Below are 27,991 nucleotides of genomic sequence, written 5' to 3' on the forward strand. Positions count from 1 at the left end.
GTTGGTGTCTGCACCTACTCAACATTACTGGGTGCCACTGATGGACTGTTTCTACTGAAAAAATGTCACTTGTTGGTATTTGCACCTGTTGACCATTGCTGGGTGCTACTGCTGGAACTGTCAACTACTTGTTTCTTGGGCTATGGAAAGCGTTTATGTGAATATTTGTTTAAACTGATTTTTTGTGTATTACTGTTTGTGAAAAGTTATGAGACTCTTACCTGCACATATTCGTCATTGCTGACGCTATTGATTGAACTGTTTAACCACATAATACTTGTGTAAACTGTTATGTAAAGTCACATGTATGAAAGAATTTGTATTGCTTACTGTATTTTATATATTAGGTTATTGAAAGGTCAGTGCAAAGCCAAAATTTTATCTATTTATATGATATTTACGCATTAATATTATCTTTTATTTTTGTCTGTATTTTTTTTTTGACGAATTTGGTGGTATTTTCACCACCAATGCTGGCAAAAATACCATCAAATTCTAGCCTGTGGAGGAAGGGCATATGAAAGGTGGCTACACTGAGCCACAGCGCCAGAGATCGCGCTAGAGAGTACTGTTCCGCCGCCTCCACTGGCAGTGATTATTGAGAACTCGTAGTGGGCAGTGCTTTGGGAGAACTCGTGGTAGTCAGTGCTGAGATGTCGTAGTGAGGAGTGTTTGTTGAGATGAGCTAGTAGGCAGTGCTTGCTGAGATGTGATACTGAAAAGTTCTTGTTGAGATGTGATAGTAGCGAGTCGGTGTGGAGAGATTGTAATGTCTAGAGTGCTTTTCATCAATATAAATTAAGGTAACAAACGACTTTTCTTTTCTTTCTCATTATTTCAATGTCCTGAATAATGCGTCATTACAGGTTCAGTCAACAAAGCATCTGGCTTGTGTTCTTGTATTAGAGTGTAATTCTGGTTTTCTTGAGTAATTATGGTATTTCTATTTTCTTTAATTAATTCAGTATAAATGATATTTAAAATTTCTTGTGTTGTTGAAGAAGAACCGTGCCAGATGCGTACGTTGAGTCATACTTCCACACACAGAACAGTTACACTTGTGCTTTGGTTTCGTAGGTTTTATAGTTGCTGGGGACTTAATTAATTAATTGTGTTAATGAAAATTTCCATTTCATTCTTTGTTGTTGTTCTATGCAGTCAGATTGCGTAATAATACTAGTCAGGGCCAACCGTTTACGAGACTTCGTAATCGAACAGACAGCTACTAAAGCAAAAAATTAAAAATTATTTGCATTTTATATTTTAATTAAGCCCCAATGCACTCTACGAAATAAACCTGAGTGAACACATTACTAAAGACGAGTTCAATAGCGAGATTAAAATAAAATTTGAAACAGGGCCAAAGGGAAAAAGGACAGTCTACAATACTTTACAGTGTCGCCAAGAGTACGATTACTGCTACTTCAAAATGAAAGGATTTTTATTCAGTTTTAATCGACGTCTTCATTGCTCTACAAAAATGTTTTAACTGTAAGGGCTTCGCTCACCCACATAAGCGTTGCGACGACTCATTATACGGGAGACGATATGTGCACGCAGAATGCAGTTGAGTATGAAGTGGCCAGGCACCTAAAACATCACGTGTTTGATTGGGCCATCTCCCAGGTTGGTCTCCTTTTACGAGCTGACAAACTGGAAGACGACATACTACGAGATAGTACAGAGGTATGTAACGACATCATTGAACACCCTGAGGATGAAGATGTCACGGAATTCACAATAAATGCAACAACACAGGCAAATACAAACAAAGACAATTGCACTCTACCTGCACAAGTAGAATATGATACAACCAAATGTACGCCCTATGTTGCACCAATTCGTTTTGTCTACAGGGGTAGCACACACAGTCACAATCAAAAACAAAGCACTAACGTAGCTGAAGAAAATGACGTATCCTGCACCAGCACAATACCAGTCACCAGTCACCAGGTAGGCTCTTAGACGAAAGAAAAGCAGGCATCGCCTGCGTTCAGGAACTCTTTCTGCGAGGCGGGAAGATACACAGGCTCCCCTTGCCTTGTGTCACAATAGCAGGAACACGAAATGCGAAAGCCGCGATAACAGTAGTTAATAAAACATCATAGTAACACAGATCACCCAGTTTTGCTTTGAATACATCGCCACAACAGAAATAATAGACAAACAAGGTGTATGGCTCTTGTCACTTATATAAGCTCAATACTTGGAAGATACAGAACTTTTCCTAGACAAAATCAAGGACGCTGCACGACACTTAGAAAACAAGGCTGCTTATTCTAACCGATATCAAAGCAAAATCCCCCTTGTAGAACTCATGTAGAACTGAAGACAGAGGACAACTAGTGCTTGACGTGGTAAATGAATGCAACTTATTCATACTGAATCGGGAGTGACAGCTACCTACCTACCGCGGAGACGCCGGTGGCGTAGGTTGCATAGAACTTTCTCTGGAGACCGCGAAATCTCTTCCACTAGTTAAATCATGGAGCGCAGTAGATATAGCCACACACAGTGACCACCACGCAGTGGTCATTACCCCAGACAGATATGTCAATACACATAACATAGACCATCAACAGCAGCATCTGCTAATATAAAGGGCCAACTGGCAAAAAGTTCGAGACATTGTTGAGGCGTCGCCACGCCATGCTGTTCAAGGTAGTGTAGATTACGAAATACATATTCTGACAGAGATCCTACAAAGAGCACAGGAAGCAGCTCTTATCACAGGCAAAAACTGGATGGGGCGCAAGTAACCGTGGTCGTCAGAAATGGCAAGATTAAGGACGGATTCACGGAACAAAAGAAAGTGTTACCAACAAGCAAAGAAAGCTCCTGAAAGACAGATAAGAGTCGACCTGTATCGTGACGCTGAAGAGAAATACCAACAACAACTAAAGACAACAAGGCAAGACTAGTGGACCAATTTCGTCAAAACCCAATTACAGAACGATATCTAGGGATAACCTTTCAAGACGGATACAGAACCAGTTAAGACACTGTCAATTCTGTCAACACTAAAACAAGCTGACGGCACAGTGATCACAGGATGGAGAAGCACAACAGAATATTTCTTGAACAGGCTCCTCCCAGATGACGACCTCACACATGACGATCGACACTACACTGACCTAAGAGACAGGATAAGATAATCGTACGTCGATGGTAGTGTAACAATACCATCCTTACAAGAAGAGGTCGCGACGACAATGAGCAAGGTTGAAAACCGAAAAGCACCCGTCTCAGACAAAATACTTTCAGAAACATTAAAAAAAGCAGTAACACAAATCACACCTTTTATTATGAACATGTTCAACGAGGCACTACTAACAGGCAGAATTCCAGACTTCTGGAAAACTGCTAATACAGTAATAATAAGGAAATCAAGAGACAAAGAGCCAACAGACCCCAAAACGTACCGACGGATCTGCGTGTTGAACACTCTCGACAAGGTAAGGAAATGATCCTGTGTGACCGCTCCTCGGCCGAAAGCCCCATCAGTTCGGCTTCAGGGAAGGTAGATCAATAGAAGACGCTGTAAATCGAGCACTGACAGTAACAAATACCATCAGTGAAAAGTAACTGGCCGCCATACTAATCGACATATCGGATGGCTTTTGACAATCTGTAGTGGCCATCCCTCTTCGCCAGGTTAAGATTCCCTCTACAATAGCGTCCTCGATTACTGCAGAGGCAGAGTGACGGAGTGGAGGGCTGGTAAACGCAAGGTTGTCAAGAGAATAACGAAGGGTTGTCCGCAGGCCTCGAGCTGCGGACCGATATTTTGGGAAATCGCCATCGAGTCCTTGCTGAACACCCTCGTATTTTCTTTAATTTGTATATGCTAAATTCTGTCAATAGATGGTACAGTATATTCTCAATATCTTACTTATTACGGAGAATGGAGAAAATGATTCAGTAAGAAACTTAGTATTTTTATATCTGCAGTTACACAGCCGTTTATTTACACAGAAAATGTACGTGTATTTCTGCATTGGTAAGTTGTGAATGTAAGGGGCCTTCGGACAAAACCACCTCTAGTGCGCAGTTACACTGGTTTGAAGTGTCTAAACGTATCATAAAAAGAATGGATCCAAAAGTACAGAAAATGATCTCTGGAAGCGATTGCAACCCAATTAACTGAAGAAATGAAGAACTGTATTGTAGATTCAATTAAGTTATAATCCAGTTATGCTGACCAATACAGTCAGTTAAAGTACGTTAAGAAATCACAAAATGTCATAATTATAACAATGATTCATGCCCATGATGGAGGTAAAACTTAAGTAAATCAAACGTACGTCGTAAATCTTTAATCTGTTTTTGGCAGATATATATATCAAATCCTGTGTGCCTACCTTCAGTTCAGTTATATCCAAGAAACGATAACTCATTGTATCACACGTGGTACCAGTTGACATTACAGGGAACCGTAATGTCAAGTGGTATCATGTGCAGTTTTATTTATGATGAGTCATCGTGCTAACTATAATGTCAAGTGGTACCATGTGCGATTCGATTTACGGTGAGTCATCATGACTTGGGTATAACTGCGCTGAAGATAACTACAACGGTTCAAATGGTTCAAATGGCTCTGAGCACTATGGGACTTAACATCTATGGTCATCAGTCCCCTAGAACTTAGAACCACTTAAACCTAACTAACCTAAGGACATCACACAACACCCATAACTACAACGGTGCTAAGTCGATCGGCAATATGTAGATCAAAATTCACGACCGATGACGCTCTCCCTAATATCTTGGATCTTAATAATACTGTCGTGGAGCACATTGTTGCTGATGAAAACAAACCTGGAAAGTACTAGATCGGTCTACTTTCTTACTAGGTCAAGAGCACAGTAGAAAATTTTTTGTACGTTTTTGCGATGTCTGCTTCCAGACTGAACAGAGGTGCCTACTTAATACTTTATGTTTTCGTGTGAGTGCGTGTGTTTTCAATTTGTGAAACAGCTATAGATTTTTTTGTTTCACAGACGATTCAGCTCGCATTGCGCGCAGTTGTCGCTACCAGGCCTGACATCCTTGATGTTGACAAAGGCAAAGATGTCCGGTGGTGCAGTCAGACGTAGCTGACTCCAGAGCAGAACATGTTCCTTCTTTCCTTTTGAGCCCTGAAAATTCCTCCCTACTTCCTGTCTCGCAAACGCCACCCACTAGTGAGAAGGCAGATATGACCAGAGCGACTGGTACGGTCGCTAATCCAACAACTGTTTCACCTGGCTCCATGCTCCAAGTCAGTCGCCTATTTAGTCTTCTACCCGTCTTTCCGAAGACATGTTACCCATTTAGCCTCGTCAATAGCTCCAAATTCCCTTATTATAATGTACCTACCAGTCGTCCCTTGAGTACTGGGAAGATGTGTTTTGCATTTAGTACAAACGTTCTTTGTTGTACCTCAAATATTGACATCCGCTCTGTGCACTCACACCCATCAGTTATTTAATTGGTTTTCCAGTAATACGATCAGTTACTAGAGGGCCCACAGTTGGTATCTCACCTGAGAACCTCTCGTCCCAACTTGGCGCAGCACCAAGTAGTTGTTCATCAATGACGATCAACTTCGCTTGTGTCCCAGTTCGTATACCTGGTGCTGCGTGCTGCCACCTTGTGAGACCGGTGGACTCCTTGATTTACCAAGAAGCTGAAACAGCTGAAAGGAACATTGAATAACTCGTCTATATGCTCTGTTCATACTGTTCTTAATAAAAGTGTTTTCTGATGTGACTGTGCAATTTCAATTACTTATTCATACAACTGAATATGTACAGCTATTTTACTTTCGATTTATTTCGTAGAGTATCGCGAACAATTAAAAAAAAGTTTCTGTGAACTTTATAGATACAAAATAACTTACGATTAGGTTTCTGGGATGCTTTAGCTGCAAAATCAAGTAAAATAGAACTGACTGCAATATAGGTGCAGCAGAATAGTGCATTCATCTCCAAGCGCAGAAGGAAGGTGAAAATTTTATACACCTGAAATACGTTATTATAATGAATGAATTGAATCCCATGCACGAGTTTGGCTTATTTTTTGTACCATTTTTGCAGTTACCGTCCGCAAATAACACTGATCTACAATTCGTTACATAATCTGTTAACCATACAGCATTCATCGGACACTGGAAATAAGATGTGTAGGCTCCAAATGAGAAGGCAAAAAGAGCACCTGTTTATTAAGTGCGTTATTGGAGCTTATGAGAAGTAATATCACAACTGTGTTTTGTCACTGAAGCTGCCAGTCTCACAATTTTTGTTATTACTCGACAACAAGTTGCTTTGATGGGAGGGGGGGGGGGGGTCATATCAGTAAAATCCCTTGTTTAAATGAATGCATCCTGTATTGATATTCTGTTTGTTAGAGTTTAATAGTCTGCTTCCATCGCCAAGAAACGCTTAAGTTTTCCCACGGGAGTTACAAGCATGAATGTATCAAACAAGACATTGCTATAGTTTCCCTTAATCTTCCACAGACTTATTGACAGTAAGAATAAAACCCGCTACATAAAAAATTGGAGCAGGCGACTTTAATTCATGTATTCTGCATCTAAGAAGTCATAAAAAGACATGGATTACTCAAGGAATTAGACAAATACTACAGACAAAACATATCGTAAAATATTGATAATAGTATTACAGACATCAAAGCAAATGACTTATCAGAGAATTATAGTCACATCATTTAACAATATGGAATACAGTGAAGGACGAGAATGGTAGAACCAGACATAAAGAGGAGCACATAGCATTAAAAGTAAAAGATACACAAGTAAAAGGTGTGTGCAGTGTTGCTGAACTTCTGCATAAGCGCTTCATAATTGTTACTGAAAAGATGCGGTTGTCAGGTTCAGCAGATGCTGCTATGCAATATCTCAGGCCATACACTACAAATAACTACAGTAATGTAAGTATGACCCTCGTAAGATCAGCAGAAGTAATGTCCACCATAAAATCCCTAAAATCAAAGATTCTAGTGGCTATGATAATATATCAACAAAGTTAGTTAAACAGTGTGCCCCTGAGTTTAGTGGCATTTTAAGTTATTTGTATGAACTGTCATTTATCAGTGAAACATTTCATAAATGGGTGAAATATGCTGAAAGTAGGCCTTTGTATAACAAAGGAGATAAAGAAATACCATCAAACTTCTGTGAATTTCACTTTTGCCCACATTCTCAAAGATTTTAGGAAAGATACTATACTGTCGTCTTTTTAAACATCTGGCTACAAATGAAATATTATGAGAGTCACAATTCGGATTTCAAAACGGTTCCAATATTGAGAAGGCTGTCTACATACACAGTCAGAATGTATTTAATTCAGTGGCTACTTGCATATTTTACAATTTGTCAAAGGCATTTGGCTATATAAATCACAATATCCTTTTATAAGTAAAGTAGAATATTACGGTGTAACAAGAAATACTGCAAAATGGTTGAAATCCTATACCTCTGAAAGAAAAAAAAGGATGTCAATAGGAAAGAGACGTTGTTAAGCTATCAGGCATCATCCAGCTTTGAACCAATAACATGTGATACGCTCCAAGGTTCCATCATAAGGCCACCACTTTTGCTTGTTTACAGGGTGGTCCTTTGATCGTGGCCGGGCCAAATATCTCACGAAATAAGCGTCAAACGAAAAAACTACAAAGAATGAAACTTGTCTAGCTTGAAGGAGGAAACCAGATGGCGCTATGGTTGGCCCGCTAGATGGCCCTGCCATAGGTCAAACGGATATCAACTGCGTTTTATTAAATAGGAACCCCCATATTTTATTACATATTCGTGTAGTACGTAAAGAAATATGAATGTTTTGGTTGGACCACTTTTTTCGCTTTGTGATAGATGGCGCTGTAATAGTCATAAACATATGGCTCACAACTTTAGACGAACATTTGGTAACGGGTAGGTTTTTTAAATTAAAATACAGAACGTAGGTACGTTTTAACATTTTATTTCGGTTGTTCCAATGTGATACGTGTATCTTTGTGAACTTATCATTTTTGAGAACGCATGCTGTTACAGCGTGATAACCTGTAAATACCACATTGGTGCAATAAATGCTCAAAATGATGTCCGTCAACCTCAATGAAATTGGCAATACGTTTAACGACACTCCTCTCAACAGGGAGTAGTTCGCCTTCCGTAATGTACGCACATGCATTGACAATGCGCTGACGCAATTTGTCTGGCGTTGTCGGTGCGTCACGATAGCAAATATCCTTCAACTTTCCAGACAGAAAGAAATCAGGGGACGTTAGATCCGGTGAACGTGCGGGCAATGGTATGGTGCTTCGACGACCAATCCACCTGTCATGAAATGTGCTATTGAATACCGCTTCAACCGCACGCGAGCTATGTGCCGGACATCCATCATGTAGGAAGTACATCGCCATTCTGTCATGCAGTGAAACATCTTGTAGTAACATCGGTAGAACATTACATTGCACCATTTAGATTGCCATCGATAAAATGGGGGCCAATTATCCTTCCTCCCATAATACCGCACCATACATTAACCCGCCAAGGTCGCTGATATTCCACCTGTCGCAGCCATCGTGGATTTTCCGTTGCCCAATAGTGCATATTATGCTGGTTTACGTTACCGCTGTCGGTGAATGACGCTTCGTCGCTAAATAGAACGCGTGCAAAAAATCTGTCATCGTCCCGTAATTTCTCTTGTGCCCAGTCGCAGAACTGTACACGACGTTCAAAGTCGTCGCCATGCAATTCCTAGTGTATAGAAATATGGTACGGGTGCAATCGATGCTGATGTAGCATTCTCACATTCTCAACACCGACGTTTTTGAGGATCCCGATTCTTGCGGAATTTGTCTGCTACTGATGTGCGGATTAGCCGCGTCAGCAGCTAAAACACTTGCTTGGGCATCATCATTTGTTGCAGGTCATGGTTGACTTTTCACATGTGGCTGAACACTTCCTGTTTACTTAAATAACGTAACTATCCGGCAAACGGTCTAACACTTGGATGATGTCGTCCAGGATACCGAGCAGCATTCATAGCACACGCCCGTTGGGCATTTTCATCACAATAGCCATACATCGACACGATATCGACCTTTTCCGCAACTGGTAAACGGTCCATTTTAACACGGGGAATGTATCAGGAAGCAAATACCGTCCGCACTGGCGGAATGATACGTGATACCACGTACTTATACGTTTGTGAATATTAGAGCGCCATCTACCACAAAGCGAAAAAAGTGGTCCAACTAAAACATTCATATTTCTTTACGTACTACACGAATATGTAATAAAAAATGGGGGTTCCTATTTTAAAAAACACAGTTGATATCCGTTTGACTTATGGCAGTGCCATCTAGCGGGTCAACCATAGCGCCATCTGGTTTCCTCCTTCAGGCTAGACGAGTTTCATTGTTTGTAGTTTTTTTCGTTTGATACTTATTTCGTGATATATTTGGCCCTGTCATTGTCAATGGACCGCCCTTTATATACACTCATGCTCATAAATTAAGGATAACGCTGATACGTGGTGAAACAACGCTCTGGTGGCCGGTTTGCGGGTTTACATCATGTCGGGGTATGACCATGCGGTGCATTTGACCTGCGGCCGTCGCACGGTGGGTCTGGCAGCAGTCCAAATACGCAGAGGCGTGTTGGTGCATGTCAGACTACGGTGCAGCGAGTAAGTGTGCAGACGTTTTCACACGTGCTAATGGTTATGCAGACGTTTTCAGACGTGCTAATGGTGACTGTGTGCTGAAAATGGCTCAAGAAACACATATTGATGACGTTATGAAGGGTAGAATACTAGGGTGACTGGAGGCTGGTCAAACACAGCAGGTCGTAGCACGGGCCCTCCATGTGCCCCAAAGTGCTATCTAAAGATTATGGCAACGATTCGAGTAGACAGGAAACGGGTCCAGGTACTACAGTACGGGACGTCCACAGTATACAACACCACAAGAAGACCGATATCACACTATCAGTGCCAGCAGACGGCCACGGAGTACTGCAGGTAGCCTTGCTCGAGACCCTACCGCAGCCACTGGAACAGTTGTCTCCAGACACATAGTCTACAGACGACTGAACAGACATGGTTTACTCGCCTGGAGAACTGCAAGGTGCATTACACTGCCCCTGGTCACAGGGGAGCTCGTAAAGCCTGGTGTCAAGAACACAGTACATGCTCATTGGAACAGTGGTCCCAGGTGTTCATGGACGAGTCAAGGTATAGTCTGAACAGTGATTCTTAATGGGTTTTTATCTGGCGTGAACCAGGAACCAGATACCAACCCCTTAATGTCCTTGAAAGGGACCTGTATGGAGGTCGTCGTTTGATGGTGTGGGGTGAGGTTATAATTGGTGCACGTCCACCCCTGCATGTCTTTGGCAGGGGACCTGTAACAGGTCAGGTGTATCGGGACGTCGTTTTGCTACAGTATGTCCGCCTTTTCAGGGGTACAGTGGGTCCCACCTTCCTCCTGATGGATTATAACGCACGGCCCCTCCAAACGTCCATCATGAAGGAGTACCTTGAATCAGAAGATATCAGGCGAATGGAGTGGCCAGCCTGTTCTACAGACCCAGACCCCATCGAGCACGTCTGGGATGCTCTCGGTCGACGTATCGTTGCACGTCTTCAAACCCCTACGACACTTCGGGAGCTCCGACAGGCACTGGTGAAAGAATGGGAGTCCATACCCCAGCTGCTGCTCGACCACCTGATCCAGAGTATGGCAGCTCGTTGTGTGGCCTGTGTACGTGTACACGGTGATCATATCCCATATTGATGTCGGGGTACATGCGCAGGAAACAGTGGCGTTTTGTAGCACATGTGTTGCGGGACAGTTTTCTCAACTTATCACCAATACCGTGGACTTATAGATCTTTGTAGTGTGTGTTCCCTGTGTGCCTATGGTACTAGCGCGAGTTTTGTGTAGTGCCACGTTGTGTGGCACCACGTTCTGCAATTATACTTAATTTGTGAGCATGAGTGTATGTATATGGAAGACATTCCCTTTTAAAACGGTCCAGAAAAATTCCTCATTGAACAGACAAAACTTGTAATTAAAATTATAAAGAATGTAGCAACCGTTTGCGGAAATATAATTTATTTATCTTGTTGCAAATCGATTTCGACTGATATCAGTCATTATTGCGCCTAAAACAAATACAAGAGGCCGGGCATAAACGACAACTGATTTAACAAACGAACAAATTGACAATAAAACTTAGTTGCATCAATTACAACATATACAGATGTCTGAAATTAAAATTCAAAGTCATAATATGCCATTTTTCTAACCGAGACATGCCATAAGTAAAAGTACTTTCCTTGGCAGATTTCTATCATTAAGTAACACATCATAGGTCAACAATACAACAATTCATGAGGTGCGCGCCACGTTGCAATAAGCGCCCTCTATGTAAAATACAAAAGCAGTGTAAAATACAAGCAATAAGGAACACATCACATTATAAAAAAAATTATTGAGTGATGGTAATTGATAAAACCAATATAAACAATTACGACAAGTGAAAATGTCTGAACACTGTTTGTTAGGTGATAATAACAAATAAAATATATACGTCAAAACAAAGATCGTCAAAATATGGAAATTGTGAAAAATAATTTAACGCAGAGTAAGATGTCAGGAAATGAAATTGAAGAATTTATGGATCTATTATCGCTTATGCTAAAATACAAATTTTTTCAGATTCAGTGGTGAAATTTATATTCAAAAAGACGGTCCTAATATGAGATACATGGTTTCTGTTTTTTTAGCAGATGTGTTTATCAATCATCTTGAAGTTTGATGGTTTGCAGAAAATGTAGAATTGGCAAAGAAAATTGTTTATTAAGCAAGATATGTCGATGATACACTGTTACTAGTGAGAGGTAACGATAAAGACATTAACGAAATTGTGGCTAGGTTCAATGCTTTACACGTAAATATAAAATTCACATATGAACTCTAAACGAATGGGGTCATTAATTTTCTTGATTTATACACAAGGAATATTGAAGGAAGACATCACTTAAGCATATTTCGAAAAAAGAGATATACTGACTACATTATTAATTATAACTCGGGCAGCCTTAATCAGCATAAAGCAGCATTTTTTAGGTTTGCTTTTAATCATGTATTTAGTGTCCCGCTTTCTGAAGAACACCGTAAAACCGAATTGGAAGTTATTTACTTCATCCTTTGCCTTATATAAAAAAATAATGAGAAAATATCCAATAAATATAGAGATATGTGGGTTAATGAATCGAGTGTAGCGAATAACTAAAATAAGACAATGAAATATATTTCCTTACCATACTATGGGATGGTTAGCCTAAAAATTGCGGCCGTTTTTAGGAAACTCAAGGTACAGATATATTTTGCTTCTAAGAATAATTTGAGACATATTTTAAATCACAGGGTTGATAAAGTCAATCATTTACACCATTCGGGGGTTTAAAAAATATTTTGTTCCAGGTGTAAACCGTGTTATGTGGGCCAAACGGGAGGGAAAATTGAAACAAAATTTGCCGAACACGTCGGTGTCGATAGAAGAGACGCTGCTCATATTATTGATAATGGACGAGAGTTTCCAGTGATTGGAACACTCGTGATGTTGTTGCATAAAGTCGAAAAGGGATGTTTTCTTGATCTTTTTGAGGGTATTGAGATTTTCCATCACAGATCGCCTGATGCTTGCCTTCTCAACGAGCAGGTGACGGTGAGGGGCGTTCATTTCTGCATTTTTGGGCGCTGTTCTCGGAACATTTGCTTGATGGGGCGGGGGGGGGGGGGGGGCGCTGCGTGCTTGCAATACGAATAACATTTATGACATCCTCCTACCATTTAACCTCGACGTTTACTCCGTACAACCCCGGTTCCTTTTCACTGTTTCTTTATAAATAGTGGCGTTTTTCCGCTTTTCGAGCTATGTAATTGAGCATGATTTTACCCATTCTACCAACAATGAAAAATAATAGCTTTTCATCCATTTAGCTAGGTAAAAAAATGCCCTCCATGCTTGATAGTTCTATTCCCTTGTAGCGCCATCATCTACCGTTATGGAAGTGATGTGTGCTCCTCAATAACAATGCTTTTTCCCTGTAGACAGCCTCAGTGGTTCGATCTAGTTCGCTGAAGGAGTAGGTTAACAGGTTATGTCGTTACTGTTTTTCCATTTTCTAATGGTTGACATGTCGTTATCAGTATCGCCTTAGTGGATATATGGTGGCCTTTATATTTTTCGGGCAAACTTACGTAGCTAACCGTTGTTTCAACGAATATTTTAGGCCATTAGAATGTAAGTTTGCTGCATTGAGAAGATGATCTGTGATCACAAGATTCTTCATATTTTTTCACAGTAGAAAGAGGTAGTACAGTATGTTCTGTTGTTCTCTTACTTATGTTTACTTATGTCACCTTACATCGAGTGACGTCTATTTATATTACAATTTTACCTTTTGGTTTTGTAAATGGTTTTGCATCTCCTTGTATGTATTAACTTTTAAAGAAAATACCTATTTTGCGAAATCTGATGCAACTGCCAATTTCCGCACCTACACTGAGCCATTCTTACTCAAAAAGTAGTTGTTACATGGTAAATGGTTTTCGTTGTTTGGAGTTAGTTTTACGTATTTTGAGCGTGCTGCTCTTGTTGTTTTGTGATTGATTTTTTAGCATCTATTTTATCGCCGGTGGTTGGCAGTGATATGGCAATACTTGTATCGGTTAGCACCATACTCATGAAAAATATAAGGGAACATCGTACATTTGTTCATGAGGCTATAGTTCGCATAGTAGATCTAAAGTCGTTATCCACATATACGGTTCTTTTTATGCACAACACTTGGTTAATTGTATTATTTAAGTAATACTATTGCTTATCTCGTACTGTAATTTTTACCTGAACTCTGTCAACTTTGGATTTGTGAATTCAGTAACATTGCGTCATCTACTGGAAGTAACATAAATGAGCCTTTTGATGCACTTTGATGCACATATATAGAACGTCAGATGGCCATTGATACCACGATGCGGTTTCGTCATTATGACAAATAAGTTTCATTTCCTAAATTTGTGTGAATGGGATCATATTTTTAGCGAGTTTTCCTCTTCTTATAATTTTGACAATCGTATTTTTGACGTATATATTTAATTTGTTATTATCATTTGACAAACAATGTTCAGACATTTTCACTTGTTGTAATTATTTAAATTGGTAATATCAATTACCATCATTTTATAATTTTTTGTAATGTGATATATTCCTTATTGCTTGTATTTTACATTACTTTTGTATTTTACATAGAGGCCCCGTATTGCAACGTGGCGCCACCTCATGTTGTCTTGTTGTATTGTTGACCTATGATGTGTAACTTAATGACAGAAATCTGCCAAGGACAGTACTTCTACTTATGGTATGTATCGGTTAGAAAAATGGTATGTTATGACTTTGAATTTTAATTTCAGACATCTTTATATGTTGTAATCGATGTAACTATGTTTTATTGTCATTTTTTCGTTTGTTAAAGCAGTTATTGTTTATTCCCTGTCTCTTGTATTTGTTTTAGCACCGATCATGACTGATATCAGTCGAAATCGATTTGCAACAAGATAAATAAATTAGGTTTCCGTGACTGGCTGCCACATTCTTTATAATTGTATATTCCAGGGTCGCTGCACTGAAAGGGAACCTTATGGAGCCCAACATTCAAATGTAGATAATTTATTTATTATACTGCGAACTCAGGCATTAAGTCAATAAACCTTTAATTCTAGTAATACCAAGGCATTTTCCATAACCTGCATCAACAACTGGTGGAGGAAGGAACCTTATACCCACATAAAAAATTAAAAAGAACTGAATTCGTTAACTGTAGCTGAATTATATTAACAATATACTTTTTAAAGAAATACTGACGTGCAATTAGGGTCTAAAAATGAAAATGCCATTTATCGTACGATTACAACATTAACACACTTTCGGTAACGTGTGGCCCCTGAAGCTGGAAATACTGAATACGACATTCACCGGAGAAAGTAGCATCTGCTACTGAGACAAAAATTTTTGGGTTAAATTTAACTGAAAAAATTGAAACAGGTATAGTATCTAGTGGAAGAATCCATTAAAAACTATAAATATTCTTTACAAAGTTTTAAAATGTAAATTAACTAACTAGATTACAACATTTTCAAAAGTGGAGCATAAAATGTCCCCTGCTCGCCTTGGCATTGCAGGGGTTAACGTTATAAGTGAAGTTAATGCCAATGACTGCATCACAAGGGAAACTGTAGTCAGTGAACATCTCTAATAGTCCATTAAGTAACTAGTGTGGCGTGTCGAGTGTCACAGACGATTCTCCCCAATACCAGAGAGCCTTTTCGAGTCGAGTGGAGCGCTCATGCCACAATAGGGCATACGGCACATTAAGGATGAGAGCGCCTCTGTGGCCAAGGTGGGATAGGCACAGACGGCGTTAGTCAGACAGCTGCAGAGATTGGAATGAGCAAGATCTTTTAAGGCCATTGCCGTCACAACTGTGGAGAGGTGAACAAGCTATTGGCGCATCCCCAGGGGTCAATGTGGCGCTGCAGCTAAGGTGTCAGTAACGATGGGCTACGTCTGAAATTGTTGGAGCTGGTCAGTCATCGAGAGGGAAGTGAAGGAGACAGCTCTCGGAGAAGCCAAGTCCTCGAGGGCCTCAAAAAGCTGGTGTGTGGGGCAATTACAGGATGATATGACGATCAGCAAGGGTGTGGGCACCAGTTGGCGGAGCGGTTGCTATCTTCCGTAGATGGACGCAATCAATTCCAATGAAAGTCAAAAAGCAGCTTTGACACATGATACGGAGCACTGCCTGAGTGCTTTCACAACTGTTGGTGGGATCCTGGTGGTACTGTGATTGAAGAAGTGCACTGAATCTAGCTACTTGTTAACAACTCTCTGCAGGGAAGTCTATGGGTTTGGATGGAAGTTTGAATGCTAAAATAATTGTACAGTGGAGCCACACATCTGCACAACCCCAGCTCAGACCACTAAATCGCGTGATACGTTAGTTTGTTGTAAGGACAATTGATTTAAACGTGAAAATTAAGTGGTTACTAGCTGAAACCCTCAGCTGCCGACAGGTGTTGTTGATATACCTCGATGTGGACAGCTGAAAATGTGTGCCCCGACCGGGACTCGAACCCGGGATCTCCTGCTTACGTGGCAGACGCTCTATCCATCTGAGCCACGGAGGGGACAGGTAGATAGCGCGACTGTAGGGACTTATTCCTTGCACGCTTCCCGTGAGTCTGACATTCCCAACTGTCCACAATTCTACCTATGTAATGTACCTTATAGACATTTGCCCATTCACTCATTACTCGCGCACGCTTTGGCGATTCCCGTAAGAGTTTGCAAATGTCTATAAGGTACATTACATAGGTAGAATTGTGGACAGTTGGGAATGTGAGTCTCACGGGAAGCGTGCACGGAATAAGTCCTCGCAGTCGCGCGATTCATCTCTGTCCTCGGTGGCGCATATGGATAGAGCGTCTGTCTTGTAAGCAGGACATCCCGCGTTCGAGTCCCGGTCGGGGCACACATTTTCAGCTGTCCACATCGAGGTATATCAACAACACCTGTCGGCAGCTGAGGGTTTCAGTTAGTCATACTTTATTCCAGAGAAAAGCTGCACGGGCATCTACAGCACCTGTTCTTTCGAGAACAGTTACTGTCTTCATATATAATGAAAATTAAGTTCTGTATGAACTTTACTTGCCTAAATAGTGGCTTGTTTTTAAAAACGTCCTGTACTAAGTATTAAATATGTCTAGTAGCCTATGCTCAACTAGTCCCAGTTTGTCATATGAAAGAGTACAGGAGCATATGAGGACATACTGACATCAAATGCAAGCAAATACGTGTACCAACCAAATGCCTATTCTATTGGAGACAGTCATATGCTTTTTACTTTAAAAGTACTAACCAAGTATTGATTGTTAATTACAGTCAACAACTTTTAAAAGGAGGTCTACCTCACTGTGATACAACGAGTCTTGGTATTTTTTGTATGATAATGGAAAAATAACATTTCTTATTTGTAGAAAATTAACAAATAATAGAACTAGCTAAGATATAAGTGAAATCAGCGGACATCAAGTTTCTGGTAACATTCAAATGAAATGTTTTTGTCATTCTGACATAACACTTTGATCACCTGCTCGATTATCAATTGAAGAGTAGGATCTGGTGTAACATACTGAAATTGGGGCAACTGGATGGACCAAACACAGTTCATAAATAATAAAAGTAGTCATGAAAACATTTAGTCTTTATGTTGATGCCATCACCCCAGATAATTTCCACGCATACAGATAAATACAAACATAAGTACCTGTCATAATTATACAAACGAGAGAACGATCTGTGATTATTGAAAGTGTTGCAATAGATGAGGGTAAAAAGTTATTCAACAATAATAAAAATTTTATTTAGTACCTTCGTATAAACCAATTAGTATCACTAAGATGACCAATGACTTGAAACACAAAATTCAATCAGCAAGACAATGGAATGATGCACTATTATCAGAAGTAAATGCAATAAAACACACTTACCAAATCTTAGGTGCATAGGTCCATGCAGACACAAGTTTACCTTCTTCAGTTGCCTTAAAATAACCCACATATTTAAAAACTGGGGAGGCACCTGTGAACGTTCTGAAGAACTGTTAAAAATGAAGGTCCAGTGTCACCTTAGTATCTGATGCATCACTTGTGGACTGTGTTTAGAGGTATGATAGATGACTTAAGACTATAAAAGTCAGATGACAAATCTTTACACAAAAAAGATTTGTCACATACATACAAACCTTATACTCCACAGTTGCACAGACTCCTGACACTGCAGTTCTCGGACCCAAATGCATGTGGTACACGTCATATATAGGTAACAACGGGAAAGCCTTCCACTGAACAGTGCTGTGAGAATTAACTGAAACTGATGTTTAGTTCCACTAAGCGCTAAAACCATATATTGTCAAAGGCCATACCTACATACTATAAAAGGCTTGTTTCACCTCATGGGACATCGAAATACTTATGAACACCCAATAAGAGGTACATGACTTAACATTACACCTGGATCAAAGTTAACACTGTAGCTTCAACTTGGGTACATCATTGGAAAAATGCCAGTATAGCAAAACAATAGTAAGAATCTCTGGATATCTATTTATGCATATGAAAGGTTATACATCCATAATTTGTTTTTATTCTGCATACGAATTTTTTAAGTAGGCAATGCTGTAAGCACAGATGTTCTCGAAAACTAGAATAAAGCGAAGTTTGGCGAATTTAGCTTGCTACACAGATCATAGGAAAGCTTAATTCTGTGTGGCGAGAAAAGATTTTGGCTCGAATTGTAACTGCAGAAATAGTATAACATAATGAATGTTTGCTTTGAGATTTTCGTGTTAGCTTAGCGCATCTCTATGTTGAATTTCATCTAGCATAAGATACAAATCAAGTGGGCCACTCATCTTAGGAATCCATCATCTTTGTGGAAACCACAGCAGAAATGCACCAAGATGAAATAATTTCGACATGAAAAGAACCAGGGTGTACAAAAGAGTATGGCAACTGAGGTTTCAGATGAAATTACGCTAGTTAAAGTAAGTAAGTAGGAACAGAGTATCCATCGACTTAGAAAAAATTTTCACAGAAAGACGAATTGAAAACCGTCACTCAGCGGTCGTGAAAAATGTAATATGTGCAGTATTTTTAAGACTAAGGAGTATACCATAGAAAAAGAACTAAAACAGACATATACACTCAAATGTGGAACATTGCAGCATTTCGACGTTGTGATGAAGTTAAGTTGCAGATTACAAACATGTATATCAGCACGGCAAACCTAAGTGGACCTACATTCTTTCCAGTACCACAGGAAGCCTCAAAATAGTCATCTAAAGCATAAATAATGAAATGATCTCAACGTAGCGCAAACTGTTTAATATAATAAAATTTCAAACATGTATGCAGCAAATAAGAGAGGGATCCCACTAATATCTGAAAGCCTGCATACTTATTCAAATGGTTCAAGTTGCTCTGAGCACTATGGGACAACATGTGAGAGCACCAGTCCCCTAGAACTTAGAACTACTTAAACCTAACCAACCTAAGGACATCACTCACATCCATGTCCGAGGCAGTATTCGAACCTGCTACCGTAGCGGTAGCGCGGTTCCAGACTGAAGCGCCTAGAACCGCTTGCCCACATCGGCCGGCTGCATACTTATTCCTAATCTCAACTCCCTCAGAAGAAAACAGGATTGTCTCCCACAAAGCACTCCAATGTTAATAACAAGTTAAAAATTACGCGAAATATGAGAGCCACTTAAACAAGGGCACCCATAGAATGAATGACTCACAATGTTAATAACAAGTTAAAAATTACGCGAAATATGAGAGCCAGTTAAACAAGGGCACCCATAGAATGAATGACTCACAACCACAAAAGTCTGACACTTACATTAACCAACATTAGAGTTATATTCTGTGCACTATCAGTTACGAAATATTGAACAAAGAATTAACTGCCTACGAAGTTAAACCCACAACATGATAGCGAATCAACACGGAAGCCACCGCTAGTCTGAGAATATCTCAAGTCCTGCCTTACTATAAACAACTCATCACCATTCCTATTAATGGAGAAACTAAATGTAGCTCAACTCAGTCCATAATGTGCAAATCACAGGTTACAAAAGAAAAAAGGAACAAATACTATCCAAATTACTTCAGTTCAGCATAAATCCTGAATTAAAACGTCAGCCAAATGAGTTCATCTTAGCATTCTCAATTAGTAGATACTTCACGAAAGTTAACTTTCTTTAGACCATAAAGCAGAGTGAAGCTTAGATACTTTAGTATGTAAACAGTATTTAAATATGTGAAGTGGATAAAAGCATTAGTTAACAACATTCACGTTGTTAGTACTGGAAACTCGCTACGTAACGAGTTGTTTAACCGTTCTGCTCTTACCTGTGGAGGATACAGCAGGAAGCAGATCACTTTTGCACGCTAATTAGCATATTCTCAGTACACATCACTGACGAGTAGAGACATTAGTGAATTAGTGAATAATCTGACAAAACGTCTTTACTCATGATTGTTGTGATGTGACACAATGACACAATGCGATTCGATTGCTACATTGTGCGTGCGGCAGCTGGGACTGCAGGTCTGTTGCACTCACACGGTTGTGGCATGGACCTTAAAGCAGCTGCTGGCTGCACACTGGTGACGAAGAGATGCCCCAGTGTTGAAACCAGAATCGTTGGCTTGGGAATCTGCAGGTGAGTTGTGTGAACGAACAGGTGCAGATGGGTCACATCAGCAGGTTATCAATGAAACGGTATCACTGTGGCAGTGGCAGTGAGTCAGCTACATGGCGCCAGGTAGTGGCGACGTGGTGCTGCCACAGGCGAGGACAGCACGATGCTGACCATTTTGAGCCACTCAACAGGGCAGCTGCAAACAGTGTGACCCATGGCACGAACGACTTGGACAGTCTGTGGTTTGGTGTGGACTTGGTAACACTCTCGGCCTGGTCAGTAGGCAGGCAGATGGTGTACAACGCCGATGGGCGTCAGCCAGCTATCGAGGTTCCGTCTGTGGGCAGTGGCATGACGTGATAACCGCAGGCATCATGCCCATGCTATTGGCTGGGCCGACGGAGTGGCACAGACGCAGCTTATGATTTGCACGCCTGTGCATGTAGACAGCTGGGTGACGCTGCACGCTCAGTATTGATGCATGGAAACAGGAAGGTTCCAGCCGGCATGGCCTAGTGGGCCATAATGGTCTAAAGGTGTCTCTGTGGTGTAGGCTCACACGCAGTGCGGGCTTACACGCTGGGCAAGGTGTACAGCACGCAGCTGCACAGTGTAGATCAGTGAATTTGTGCTTTAGCGTGGGCCGTGCTGGAGGCCAGGCTGTGGGTTGCAAGTAGGACTCCACCCCATGTGCAAAGGAATGTGCAGCATTGCCAGTTTGCCAGTGCACTACGGCATCTACGCTTGTAGCGAGTTAATAGCAGTGGCATCTTCTAACTGGTCACAAAGTCCCACTCATTGGGGCAAACAGTAGGTGACCCGAACTTGTGACACAAATTGTATAGGAATATGCTGTGGGATGGGCGAGCACTGGGAAGGAGGCGGGTTGAAATAAAAAAAAATTGGGATTAGATTCTGAGTATGTGGGATACAGTCAGACACGCATTGGGCGAGAGTAAGGGGGGCCGTCAATCTAGGTGTGGCTTGAATAAAGTATAGAAAACAGAAAGCATGGAGAGAAGTGTCTTATATCTGTGTCATTGGTGGCTGGTCATGGTGGACAGGGCGAGAAACATACAGTGGAACCGAGCGAGGTGGCGCAGTGGTTTGACACTGGACTCGCATTCGGGAGGACGACGGTTCAATCCCGCGTCCGGCCATCCTGATTTAGGTTTTCCGTGATTTCCCTAAATCACTCCAGGCAAATGCCGGGATGGTTCCTCTGAAAGGGCACGGCCGACTTCCTTCCCCATCCTTCCCTAATCCGATGAGACCGATGACCACGCTGTCTGGTCTCCTTCCCCAAAACCAACCAACCAATACAGTGGAAGCGGCCTGTACATCTGTGTCATTGGTGGCTGGTCATGGTGGACAGGGCGAGAAACATACAGTGGAAGCGGCCTGTACATCTGTGTCATTGGTGGCTGGTCATGGTGGACAGGGCGAGAAACATACAGTGGAAGCGGCCTGTACATCTGTGTCATTGGTGGCTGGTCATGGTGGACAGGGCGAGAAACATACAGTGGAAGCGGCCTGTACATCTGTGTCATTGGTGGCTGGTCATGGTGGACAGGGCGAGAAACATACAGTGGAAGCGGCCTGTACATCTGTGTCATTGGTGGCTGGTCATGGTGGACAGGGCGAGAAACATACAGTGGAAGCGACCTGTACATCTGTGTCATTGGTGGTTGGTCATGGTGGACAGGGCGAGAAACATACAGTGGAAGCGACCTGTACATCTGTGTCATTGGTGGTTGGTCATGGTGGACAGGGCAAGAAACATACAGTGGAAGCGGCCCGTATATCTGTGTCATTGGTGGCTGGTCATGGTGGACAGGGCGAGAAACATACAGTGGAAGCGGCCTGTACATCTGTGTCATTGGTGGCTGGTCATGGTGGACAGGGCGAGAAACATACAGTGGAAGCGGCCTGTACATCTGTGTCATTGGTGGCTGGTCATGGTGGACAGGGCGAGAAACATACAGTGGAAGCGGCCTGTACATCTGTGTCATTGGTGGCTGGTCATGGTGGACAGGGCGAGAAACATACAGTGGAAGCGGCCTGTACATCTGTGTCATTGGTGGCTGGTCATGGTGGACAGGGCGAGAAACATACAGTGGAAGCGGCCTGTACATCTGTGTCATTGGTGGCTGGTCATGGTGGACAGGGCGAGAAACATACAGTGGAAGCGGCCTGTACATCTGTGTCATTGGTGGCTGGTCATGGTGGACAGGGCGAGAAACATACAGTGGAAGCGGCCTGTACATCTGTGTCATTGGTGGCTGGTCATGGGGGACAGGGCGAGAAACATACAGTGGAAGCGGCCTGTACATCTGTGTCATTGGTGGCTGGTCATGGTGGACAGGGCGAGAAACATACAGTGGAAGCGGCCTGTACATCTGTGTCATTGGTGGCTGGTCATGGTGGACAGGGCGAGAAACATACAGTGGAAGCGGCCTGTATATCTGTGTCATTGGTGGCTGGTCATGGTGGACAGGGCGAGAAACATACAGTGGAAGCGGCCTGTACATCTGTGTCATTGGTGGCTGGTCATGGTGGACAGGGCGAGAAACATACAGTGGAAGCGGCCTGTACATCTGTGCCATTGGTGGCTGGTCATGGGGGACAGGGCGAGAAACATACAGTGGAAGCGGCCTGTACATCTGTGTCATTGGTGGCTGGTCATGGTGGACAGGGCGAGAAACATACAGTGGAAGCGGCCTGTACATCTGTGTCATTGGTGGCTGGTCATGGTGGACAGGGCGAGAAACATACAGTGGAAGCGGCCTGTATATCTGTGTCATTGGTGGCTGGTCATGGTGGACAGGGCGAGAAACATACAGTGGAAGCGGCCTGTACATCTGTGTCATTGGTGGCTGGTCATGGTGGACAGGGCGAGAAACATACAGTGGAAGCGGCCTGTACATCTGTGTCATTGGTGGCTGGTCATGGTGGACAGGGCGAGAAACATACAGTGGAAGCGGCCTGTACATCTGTGTCATTGGTGGCTGGTCATGGTGGACAGGGCGAGAAACATACAGTGGAAGCGGCCTGTACATCTGTGTCATTGGTGGCTGGTCATGGTGGACAGGGCGAGAAACATACAGTGGAAGCGGCCTGTATATCTGTGTCATTGGTGGCTGGTCATGGTGGACAGGGCGAGAAACATACAGTGGAAGCGGCCTGTACATCTGTGTCATTGGTGGCTGGTCATGGTGGACAGGGCGAGAAACATACAGTGGAAGCGGCCTGTACATCTGTGTCATTGGTGGTTGGTCATGGTGGACAGGGCGAGAAACATACAGTGGAAGCGGCCCGTATATCTGTGTCATTGGTGGCTGGTCATGGTGGACAGGGCGAGAAACATACAGTGGAAGCGGCCTGTACATCTGTGTCATTGGTGGCTGGTCATGGTGGACAGGGCGAGAAACATACAGTGGAAGCGGCCTGTACATCTGTGTCATTGGTGGCTGGTCATGGTGGACAGGGCGAGAAACATACAGTGGAAGCGGCCTGTACATCTGTGTCATTGGTGGCTGGTCATGGTGGACAGGGCCAGAAACATACAGTGGAAGCGGCCTGTACATCTGTGTCATTGGTGGCTGGTCATGGTGGACAGGGCGAGAAACATACAGTGGAAGCGGCCTGTACATCTGTGTCATTGGTGGCTGGTCATGGTGGACAGGGCGAGAAACATACAGTGGAAGCGGCCTGTACATCTGTGTCATTGGTGGCTGGTCATGGTGGACAGGGCGAGAAACATACAGTGGAAGCGGCCTGTACATCTGTGTCATTGGTGGCTGGTCATGGTGGACAGGGCGAGAAACATACAGTGGAAGCGGCCTGTACATCTGTGTCATTGGTGGCTGGTCATGGTGGACAGGGCGAGAAACATACAGTGGAAGCGGCCTGTACATCTGTGTCATTGGTGGCTGGTCATGGTGGACAGGGCGAGAAACATACAGTGGAAGCGGCCTGTACATCTGTGTCATTGGTGGCTGGTCATGGTGGACAGGGCGAGAAACATACAGTGGAAGCGGCCTGTACATCTGTGTCATTGGTGGCTGGTCATGGTGGACAGGGCGAGAAACATATAGTGGAAGCGGCCTGTACATCTGTGTCATTGGTGGCTGGTCATGGTGGACAGGGCGAGAAACATACAGTGGAAGCGGCCTGTACATCTGTGTCATTGGTGGCTGGTCATGGTGGACAGGGCGAGAAACATACAGTGGAAGCGGCCTGTACATCTGTGTCATTGGTGGCTGGTCATGGTGGACAGGGCGGGAAACATACAGTGGAAGCGGCCTGTACATCTGTGTCATTGGTGGCTGGTCATGGTGGACAGGGCGAGAAACATACAGTGGAAGCGGCCTGTACATCTGTGTCATTGGTGGCTGGTCATGGTGGACAGGGCGAGAAACATACAGTGGAAGCGGCCTGTACATCTGTGTCATTGGTGGCTGGTCATGGTGGACAGGGCGAGAAACATACAGTGGAAGCGGCCTGTACATCTGTGTCATTGGTGGCTGGTCATGGTGGACAGGGCGAGAAACATACAGTGGAAGCGGCCTGTACATCTGTGTCATTGGTGGCTGGTCATGGTGGACAGGGCGAGAAACATACAGTGGAAGCGACCTGTACATCTGTGTCATTGGTGGTTGGTCATGGTGGACAGGGCGAGAAACATACAGTGGAAGTGACCTGTACATCTGTGTCATTGGTGGTTGGTCATGGTGGACAGGGCGAGAAACATACAGTGGAAGCGGCCCGTATATCTGTGTCATTGGTGGCTGGTCATGGTGGACAGGGCGAGAAACATACAGTGGAAGCGGCCTGTACATCTGTGTCATTGGTGGCTGGTCATGGTGGACAGGGCGAGAAACATACAGTGGAAGCGGCCTGTACATCTGTGTCATTGGTGGCTGGTCATGGTGGACAGGGCGAGAAACATACAGTGGAAGCGGCCTGTACATCTGTGTCATTGGTGGCTGGTCATGGTGGACAGGGCGAGAAACATACAGTGGAAGCGGCCTGTACATCTGTGTCATTGGTGGCTGGTCATGGTGGACAGGGCGAGAAACATACAGTGGAAGCGGCCTGTACATCTGTGTCATTGGTGGCTGGTCATGGTGGACAGGGCGAGAAACATACAGTGGAAGCGGCCTGTACATCTGTGTCATTGGTGGCTGGTCATGGTGGACAGGGCGAGAAACATACAGTGGAAGCGGCCTGTACATCTGTGTCATTGGTGGCTGGTCATGGTGGACAGGGCGAGAAACATACAGTGGAAGCGGCCTGTACATCTGTGTCATTGGTGGCTGGTCATGGGGGACAGGGCGAGAAACATACAGTGGAAGCGGCCTGTACATCTGTGTCATTGGTGGCTGGTCATGGTGGACAGGGCGAGAAACATACAGTGGAAGCGGCCTGTACATCTGTGTCATTGGTGGCTGGTCATGGTGGACAGGGCGAGAAACATACAGTGGAAGCGGCCTGTATATCTGTGTCATTGGTGGCTGGTCATGGTGGACAGGGCGAGAAACATACAGTGGAAGCGGCCTGTACATCTGTGTCATTGGTGGCTGGTCATGGTGGACAGGGCGAGAAACATACAGTGGAAGCGGCCTGTACATCTGTGCCATTGGTGGCTGGTCATGGGGGACAGGGCGAGAAACATACAGTGGAAGCGGCCTGTACATCTGTGTCATTGGTGGCTGGTCATGGTGGACAGGGCGAGAAACATACAGTGGAAGCGGCCTGTACATCTGTGTCATTGGTGGCTGGTCATGGTGGACAGGGCGAGAAACATACAGTGGAAGCGGCCTGTATATCTGTGTCATTGGTGGCTGGTCATGGTGGACAGGGCGAGAAACATACAGTGGAAGCGGCCTGTACATCTGTGTCATTGGTGGCTGGTCATGGTGGACAGGGCGAGAAACATACAGTGGAAGCGGCCTGTACATCTGTGTCATTGGTGGCTGGTCATGGGGGACAGGGCGAGAAACATACAGTGGAAGCGGCCTGTACATCTGTGTCATTGGTGGCTGGTCATGGTGGACAGGGCGAGAAACATACAGTGGAAGCGGCCTGTACATCTGTGTCATTGGTGGCTGGTCATGGTGGACAGGGCGAGAAACATACAGTGGAAGCGGCCTGTATATCTGTGTCATTGGTGGCTGGTCATGGTGGACAGGGCGAGAAACATACAGTGGAAGCGGCCTGTACATCTGTGTCATTGGTGGCTGGTCATGGTGGACAGGGCGAGAAACATACAGTGGAAGCGGCCTGTACATCTGTGTCATTGGTGGTTGGTCATGGTGGACAGGGCGAGAAACATACAGTGGAAGCGGCCCGTATATCTGTGTCATTGGTGGCTGGTCATGGTGGACAGGGCGAGAAACATACAGTGGAAGCGGCCTGTACATCTGTGTCATTGGTGGCTGGTCATGGTGGACAGGGCGAGAAACATACAGTGGAAGCGGCCTGTACATCTGTGTCATTGGTGGCTGGTCATGGTGGACAGGGCGAGAAACATACAGTGGAAGCGGCCTGTACATCTGTGTCATTGGTGGCTGGTCATGGTGGACAGGGCGAGAAACATACAGTGGAAGCGGCCTGTACATCTGTGTCATTGGTGGCTGGTCATGGTGGACAGGGCGAGAAACATACAGTGGAAGCGGCCTGTACATCTGTGTCATTGGTGGCTGGTCATGGTGGACAGGGCGAGAAACATATAGTGGAAGCGGCCTGTACATCTGTGTCATTGGTGGCTGGTCATGGTGGACAGGGCGAGAAACATACAGTGGAAGCGGCCTGTACATCTGTGTCATTGGTGGCTGGTCATGGTGGACAGGGCGAGAAACATACAGTGGAAGCGGCCTGTACATCTGTGTCATTGGTGGCTGGTCATGGTGGACAGGGCGAGAAACATACAGTGAAAGCGGCCTGTACATCTGTGTCATTGGTGGCTGGTCATGGTGGACAGGGCGAGAAACATACAGTGGAAGCGGCCTGTACATCTGTGTCATTGGTGGCTGGTCATGGTGGACAGGGCGAGAAACATACAGTGGAAGCGGCCTGTACATCTGTGTCATTGGTGGCTGGTCATGGTGGACAGGGCGAGAAACATACAGTGGAAGCGGCCTGTACATCTGTGTCATTGGTGGCTGGTCATGGTGGACAGGGCGAGAAACATACAGTGGAAGCGGCCTGTACATCTGTGTCATTGGTGGCTGGTCATGGTGGACAGGGCGAGAAACATACAGTGGAAGCGGCCTGTACATCTGTGTCATTGGTGGCTGGTCATGGTGGACAGGGCGAGAAACATACAGTGGAAGCGGCCTGTACATCTGTGTCATTGGTGGCTGGTCATGGTGGACAGGGCGAGAAACATACAGTGGAAGCGGCCTGTACATCTGTGTCATTGGTGGCTGGTCATGGTGGACAGGGCGAGAAACATACAGTGGAAGCGGCCTGTACATCTGTGTCATTGGTGGCTGGTCATGGTGGACAGGGCGAGAAACATACAGTGGAAGCGGCCTGTACATCTGTGTCATTGGTGGCTGGTCATGGTGGACAGGGCGAGAAACATACAGTGGAAGCGGCCTGTCCTGGCTGAAAGATGAGATGCAACAGTCCGCTGACCGCAG

The 27,991-nt window shown here is 43.9% G+C and overlaps 1 protein-coding gene across 1 annotated transcript; it reads left to right on the forward strand.

The window, feature by feature from the left end:
* Window positions 1–1,548: 1,548 nt before the first annotated feature.
* On the forward strand, window positions 1,549–27,960 carry LOC126252700 (uncharacterized PE-PGRS family protein PE_PGRS54-like). Its single transcript, XM_049953603.1, has 2 exons — window positions 1,549–1,686; window positions 21,718–27,960. Exons 1-2 carry the CDS (start codon window positions 1,549–1,551, stop codon window positions 27,958–27,960), a joined length of 6,381 nt encoding a protein of 2,126 aa, XP_049809560.1.
* Window positions 27,961–27,991: the final 31 nt, after the last annotated feature.

This window comes from Schistocerca nitens, chromosome 4 (assembly GCF_023898315.1).
Source record: "Schistocerca nitens isolate TAMUIC-IGC-003100 chromosome 4, iqSchNite1.1, whole genome shotgun sequence".
Lineage (NCBI taxonomy): Eukaryota > Metazoa > Arthropoda > Insecta > Orthoptera > Acrididae > Schistocerca > Schistocerca nitens.

Coding starts and splice junctions, on each gene's coding strand:
- LOC126252700 (XM_049953603.1), top strand. CDS start 1,549: ATGTGCACGCAGAATGCAGTTGAGTATGAAGTGGCCAGGCACCTAAAA. Junction 1,687..21,717: donor TACTACGAGATAGTACAGAG/GTATGTAACGAC, acceptor CATGGTGGACAG/GGCGAGAAACATACAGTGGA.